The following is a 7,805-nucleotide window of genomic DNA, read 5'->3' on the forward strand; positions in this document are numbered from 1 at the left end:
CCCCAAAAATGTGGGGGGGGGGGGGATTATCAATTATCAATTTATTTTTTTCTTTCAGACAGTTATTCCTGGATGTTCACTAAAAAGCTTGTTTTACCACAATAGTTGATTGACAGCTGAATGGGTGGTCCTCTGATTGTGGTTTGAGCGATCGAATCACACTGTAATGGACCCCATTACACCTTAGAAACTTAGAAATGACTACCTGAGTCAGATCAGATCATGATGTGTTTGGGTATGTGTTCTTCAGGGCTGCTCTCCACATGCATTCTGGGAAAGGCTGAGTATATGCTTGCATTTTGGCAGGCCCAAGTTGATATAATTGCTGACACACATGCATCCTCCACTTACCAAAGAATCCAAATCAATTCTTTGTTTGCCAGAATAAGTGCCTCAGCATTGGACACAAAGAGAAGGGGAGGGGGTTCTATAGGGAAGCTTTCCAGCCTCCCGTTCTCTGCAGGAGGAGGGAGCCACAGAGACGTGCTACTAGAAAGTGGCTACTGGAGCATGTGAGTGTCTGTCCACCTCGGAACAGAAAAAGAGCCCCTACGGGTCACCAGCTCCCCAGGAATCCAACAGAACCACCCAGAAAGTTCATGGCTATGGTTGGGTGACATATCGCTAAAAAATTATATTTTTTTCCCAGCCTTTTGGTGATGTTTCATATCTCAATATTTATGAATTTTGCACTGAAATGACTTAAAAGGATAATTTCTTCAATAATTTCCACCATTTTAACAGCCATTGCTGCCAAGTACATTAAAATATTTCATTCAAAAAGTAAAATACAGTAAAAATCTAATTAAAAATAATCAAGGCATGCTTTGCACTGTTTTTTGTTAAATGAAACAGAAGAAATTAAGAGTTTGGTTCCAAATGCGATAATCGCCATTTAAAAAAAAAAACTGAGTTTCCGACAAAATCAGTGTTGTATATGGTCGGCATTGAAAAGTCCATTTTTTATTTTACGCAAAATGCGATATCCGCCGAGTTATTCTGTCATGTTTTCTCCCTTTCTTTTTGTCATGCGCATCTCGTCAGTAAAGCCGGTTCTGTGATTAATAGTAAATCTCCATCACATGCTTTCAGATGGATACACAGAGCCGTAGATCACAGACTATGCAATATCGCGTTCATCGCGTTCATTTTGGGAGCGATGACTGATTGAATGTATTTTTAGTCCAGTGCCTGTATATAAGATTAGTATTGACTTAGTATTGAAGTTCAGAGGCTGTCATATGTGGATTAACCATGTTGTGTATTTTCAACAGTTTCAATATGAAAAATAACTTTTATATTGATTCAATGGATTTATTGCATTTTGGGAAAAAAAAATAAAAAATGTATAATAAATCTTTGAAAATCAAAATCTGGATTTGAATTTTTTTATGTTATTATAACCTAAAAAAGCGATGTGAAAGTTTGAAACAGAAAATAGTGGTTTTCATCTTGCCACTTTCTTGGTGAAGAAAACACATTTTTACTCAAATTAATCAAAATGGATTTATAGTGTTTTGGAACCAAACTCTTCAAATAATGATATTGAGGCATGTTCATTTCTATGCACCAATATAACATTCTAAACAGCAAAATTTACCTACAATTATTTTTACTAAAACATTTTAATACTTGAAAAAATCCTATGCGAAAAATGCTAATATTATGCAAATACGCAAACAAACTGTCGAATCAATTCAATTGAATTAATTTATTATGAATTTATGAATTGAATCATTATAAATTTCCTGAAATTTGAAATGATTCATGTAAATTATTTCAGTTACATTCATTTTATTATAAACACCATTTACCTACATATATTTTAATTAAACCATAACAGTTTTTTTCAATGGTAATGCAAAAGAATCAATTAATGACTTTTGATTTGATTCTTTTAAGCTGATAGTTTGACCTGAATTGAACTTACCAACTCTAACGCCAACTTACCAAGTCTTAGCGTTCTCATATTTAAGAATTATAAAACAAAGAGGGATTACAAAACTTTTCCAATGAAACTGTATTTAGAAGCTTGCAAATAAACAGCACATTATATCACCAGCAAAACCATCACAAGTATACCATGAACATTCAATGTACTGTACCTCCCAGCCCTAATGTTCACTAAATATCCTGTGGTAATAAATAAACAGCACATTATATCACCAGCAAAACCATCACAAGTATACCATGAACATTCAATATACTGTACCTCCCAGCCCTAATGTTCACTAAATATCCTGTGGTAATGTAACACAAAAAGGACAGGATTTGATTGATTATGTTTTGTGTTATTGTAGGCTGAAGCTCTGTTTTGTTCCCTGAAGCCACATCTAGGCGCTCCTGGTAGCAGAACTAGTCTGAAGAGCTTTGAACGTGAAGTGGCCTCAGGGTAAAATGTCAGCTCAAGAGGATGACTTGAATTGGTTTCAAATGAGGTGTCTGGTAAAAAAGAAATGCTGTGGAAGTCCAAGGAAAACAGAGATGCTTAACATTGTGTGTGTTTAACCTTATGAAGAGGTTACAGACTTTTACAAGCAGCTTTATATTAAACCTGCAGGGACAATATGCTGGATTGGAAGATGAAGCAATAGGTTATAAAAACCTGAACTGGAGAAATTCATCTGCACATGAAACCTGAGGCGCAAATGTGCTTGTTCTTGCATTGAGATACAATGACTGTGGAGGCTAGCATGCCCCAGAAAAACTGCTGACAAAAAGCATTTCTCAGGCCCACAGGCATTGGGATTTGCTGGGGAGCAAGTGCGAGCGGTGTCTTTCTGATCTGAGCACTTATGCATGTCTATGAGCCAACACAAAGTGTGTGTTATCACTCAAACGGAGGCCACACATCTTTAACGTTGAGAACATGTGAATGAACTACAGCATATGTTAATGATATCTACTGGCTCACGCAAACACCCCGAGGTAGGGTTGGATTTAAGTACAGTCAGACCTCACGTTGGCTTATAGACAGTGTGTTAATGTAATGTTAGCCCTAAAGATTCTTTTACAGAAAGAAGCAAAAAACCCACCACTATTCTGATGTGCTAATTATGAAACACAATGGCTCTGTTCCAAAACCTAGTGAGCTTTCTTGCTGTCCACCACATACATTGTGCTAGTGCATTTTCGTTTTAAAACGGCGTTTTAAAATAAAAAAGGATCCTCGTCTACACTGGCATTTTCACTGCATTTCAGAAACGATCTCCGTCCAAACTACACAACCGAAAACGCATGTCACATGACCATTCATGCACACTGGGCATGAGTGTAAAAGTGTAAACAGGAAGTTGGTTGCTAGTCACTGGCAGGTACAACAATGAGCATAATGGTGAGGAAAAGCAAGGACGTTTTTGTTGATGATTGCTCTAAGCACAGCTCGCCTCTTGGGCATGTAGGCAGCTGCTGTGTTATAAAATACTGAATTTAGCTGCACAATGGCTGCTAAAAATGACAACAAAGCCAGGAAAGTTTGCAATTCAGTCTTCATGTCACACGGTCGTCAAGGATACGCAGAGCGAATGTTGGCAGCCATACCATCGTTTTTAAAAGTCACCGTTTTGGTCCGTTTACACTGAAACACAACCCCGGAGTTTTCAAACTAAAACGGGGTCTGCAGCCTTTACGAAAGTCTCTGTTTTCGAGTGTCAAAAATTCCGGAGAAGTGTAAATGACAGGCGTAACCGTAGCAAAAGTTATGTGTTTTAAAACAAAAATGCACTAGTGTGAACGTAGCCCAAGTCTGCGTCCTAACTGATCTGTGACCTCATAAGTGAGCAATTTGTAACACTCCACATGGGCAGTGGCGTCATACATGTGAAATCCAACTTGCAATTGATTTCAATTGAGTTTTAATTGAGATTCATGTTTGCATTTTGCTAAGCTCCTGGTAAATTTTAATAAGAATACAAACAAAGTACATATTGGGTAACCCAGTTTTTAATAAGATTTAACTACTTTTATCGATACTTTTATTTACTGAATGATTTATATTTGTAATCAACACCTGCCTGCATTCTCCACCATCTCAGATTGATTATTCATAGTTTCTTGCTATGCATTTTCTCCGTGAAGGGTATAAGCAATGCTGACTATGTTCTGGAATAGCATCTGTGTTAGAAGCACACCTATGATGTACACCTATGTAGGCAGTTCACTATATTTTGAAACAGAGCTTTCCTCTAAAAACTGTACGATACCAATAACATCCAAATAACTGGCAGTTTGACTTCATTGTAGTTTCTTGCCATGTTTCTATAGTTTTTTAGAACTTTACTCTTTACTTTAAAACTATACCAATAATATCCAAACAGCTGACAGCTGGACTTCATTATAGTTTCTTGCAATGCTAAACACTTGTGTTTTCTAGAACATCAAAATTAACAAAACCAATGATCAGTGATGGTTGTGACCCTTTTAAAATGTTAACAACGAGAGGCAGTGATTCTACAGCTCTATGGCGCCCTCCTCCTCCAGCGGGGAAACTTACTCAGATTGAAGTAAGGGGTTTGTGGCGAGACAGGGAAGGCAGGGGTTTGGGGTAGGGCCTCACCACCAGCGATCGGAGGGGGCCTGACGGGACCCCCATCCATTTCTTCAAATGCTTCTCTGTAGCTGTGCATGTGTCTCTGGAGAAAGAACGACAGGTGGACACATATCCAAATGCACAAACACATATACACCCACATTTATTTTTGGGATTAATACTAGGGGTAATATCCATGCGGTCTACCTCCTTGGGCCGCCCCCCAGGGTTCATAGCAATCGTATTGGCCAGCTCGGGTGAGATGCAGCGGATGGGGGAGCGGACCGAGCTTCCTCGGGTTGGGCTCTCATCTTGGGAAAGGTCCTCACTGATGGTCCGGCACCATCCAGGAACTGAAGTCTCATCTGGTGACATTTCACCAGACTGAACTCCTGCCAAGAAAATTAATATATGATTTCATTTCTAAGAGATACATTTTAGGGCCTGCAGAAGAACATTCATCATACCTGATAATAAAAAATATCCAAATGTCAAAATATTCCTTGAAGAAATCCATGGAAAACTGCCAATGAGCTCTTAAGAATGAACTCTCTGTCAAAAGCTGCACTGCCGTCCAATTTACACCACATAAAAGCCTGTTGGAACTACGAACAATGTTCTCATTCAAACAGCCTAGATTACAAAAAGCCGGAATATTAGAGAAACTCCATGGATTTAAAGGGTAATGTGTGCTTCTGGATAAAGCTCTGGAACAGCCTCAAAACAAATTCGAAGCCTATTTCATCACGTTCTGTTTGATCTCAAGAGTCTACGGTGTAAATAAAACTGGATTTGTGTAAGTCTTCTCTAGTAGGGAGGCAAAAACAGAGAACAGAAATTATTAACTAAAGGAGTCTGGTAACTGAAAGCAGATGGAATGCACCTCAATTAATTTAAGTTGTTTTCTAAGACAAAAATCACTATTATAATTAATTAATTCATCCATTCAGTGACGGAAAATCATAATTAAAATAGTTCAATCTAATTAACAGCTAATTGGTTTACTTGATATGTGTTCTGTGTATTTTTATTCTAATTATAGTATCATGTCATTAGCTTAGCAACATGCTAAAGCCAAACTCCACTGCAATTGTTAGTAGAATCTCCTGTGCTCTTTGTGTGAGTTGCCTATCAAGATTGTTTATCTAATAGGGAGTTCAAAATAGCAAATAGAAAAAAATAACATGAAATGAAAACAATAACATGTTAGATACCAGACATACATGCTACTAGCTACATGCTACTAGCTTCTAAGCAGAAAGACTTTCCCATAGAATTAGAGACTTTAAATGTGCACAGGCTGAAAGACTGCAATGTATTATGGTATGTGCTAGGCTTAAGCAAAGCTGATTCACTATTCACTATCAACTTACAGATAAGAAAAAAGAGCTTTTACGGGTTCTGTGAAAGCATGTACAGCCACACACAGTTTTAAGCTCATTCAACTGGACTCAGTTTGAGAGCGAGCAAAACATGAATACAATCTGGTGGGAGTGAGTGGAATATCATGGAAACCAGGCAACAGGCTGAGCAAAATATTTACTAGCTCCCTGAGCGCGGCCTGCAATTGATACATGCGGTCAGACCACAGCTCAGACCATCAGAACCTCACGTGCGCTGGGAAACAACTTCAGAGAGATTGACCACTTCCACTTCTGGACAAGTGACCACCCTTGTTCTTAAACGTGACGTTAGCCAGACATCCAGGGTGCATTTAAACCACTTCTGGAGTGCTGCCTGCAAAACGAGCAATTCAGAACAATAGGGTAATGATGTCACAAAGGGAGGGTCTTCAAAAGGGTCCTCACACTCCATCTGCAATCTATTCACATTCCTGGATCAGACTTGTGTGGTTTCTACGACAATGTCAAACATTCGGATCCCAAAACTGACTGGTCTGGGAAGCGATGAATCCAGCGCTTGGATGTGCTGGGATATCATATGGTCTACATCCCCCAGTGTCGCTTCAGACAAGGTCGGGAGAGGAAACATGCAAAACAGATGTTGTACGCCAGATCTACAGCTGTGCATGACAAACTGTGCTGTTACCTTAGTGATCACACTGTCCTAATATATTCAAGCTGCTGTAACTGAGGTGATTCAATCAGAGAAACCATCATTTAAACCAAAACAAACTGTTAGATTCAAAATGCATAATGCAAGAAATTAAATTAACTATAGTCAAAATAATCAAAGCATTAGTTTTCACACTGTTATTCACTAAATGAACAAAAGGAAGAATGATATTTAATTATATTCATTAATATGCAACAATATAAACAATATTTTATTTATATAATCACAAGACATTAACGACTGCAAAATTGTCAAATGACACACTTAACTGTCAGAGACTTAATTGCCAGATCAAAAGCATCAAAAGCACTTTTACAATGCTTCCTCATCTTATATCAATAGTAAAATCATTACAAATATATTTTGAGTTAAGGCTAATGAGAAAAAAGTGTATTCTTTTTCTGGCATAGCTTTCTCCTTTCTAAACCTCAGGGATCCAGCATGAGGTGAATAAGATATCTAATCTGAGAAGCAGGATAAACTGCTCTTTCTCTCTCCATGGTCTCGTTTATGCCATTGTTCTATATGTATTGGATTGGATCAGACTCAGGAGAGGTCCAAGACAAACATTCATCCTGGTACCTGGCTATTGAACACGGCCTGCATGGGCCCTCGAACGGGACCGAAGACAGTCAGTGTACGAGACGTTTACTCCCCTGTGGCAGATAAGGATTGTATAATGGTCTCCAGACTCAGGGAGGATTTATTACCCTTTGTCCTTCATATAAATGCTTAAACCGAGGTAAAGGAGAGTCCTTGAATGAAGCCAGTGTCTGCTCTCCTTGTTATTGTTCCCCAGGTCTGATAGACTGGATCTTGTGACATGGGCTCAGTTGATCCAGACAGACTGGCCTTTGTCCTGCTACTGTGTAACTTTAACTCAACACATAATACAAATGCAATTTGTTTGTAGAGGTCACCCAGCACAAAGGAGCAAACTGAAGTAATACTCGTTAACTGTTATTTCACCCAAACAAGGTGAAATTTCATCACAGTTTAATGGTTAAGGAAGAGTGTTAAATTAGTGAGGGAGATAAAGGAGTAGGGCTGCACGATAAATCGAAATGGAATCGAGATCGCGATTCGACAGAAGCTGCGATTGTCATGCGTATCTTTCAGTGAATGAAATATGTCTTATTCTGTGTAAGAAGCCACATCATCTCACAGAAGGATTTATTTCAAACACTCGACTGTCGACTGA

General features: G+C 38.6%; 1 protein-coding gene across 1 annotated transcript in view; it reads right to left on the reverse strand.

The window, feature by feature from the left end:
* The window catches only part of LOC107688950 (tensin-1-like), a 257,974-nt gene that overhangs the window by 20,515 nt on the left and 229,654 nt on the right, over positions 1–7,805 (reverse strand). The window contains exons 19-20 of the mRNA XM_016486798.1: positions 4,736–4,920; positions 4,493–4,631 (exon numbers count right to left, since the gene is read on the reverse strand). Of these exons, the coding sequence (XP_016342284.1) occupies positions 4,493–4,631; positions 4,736–4,920 (324 nt within the window). The remainder of the gene's footprint in view (positions 1–4,492; positions 4,632–4,735; positions 4,921–7,805) is intronic.

This window comes from Sinocyclocheilus anshuiensis, unplaced genomic scaffold (genome assembly GCF_001515605.1).
Source record: "Sinocyclocheilus anshuiensis isolate Anshui unplaced genomic scaffold, SAMN03320099.WGS_v1.1 scaffold777, whole genome shotgun sequence".
Lineage (NCBI taxonomy): Eukaryota > Metazoa > Chordata > Actinopteri > Cypriniformes > Cyprinidae > Sinocyclocheilus > Sinocyclocheilus anshuiensis.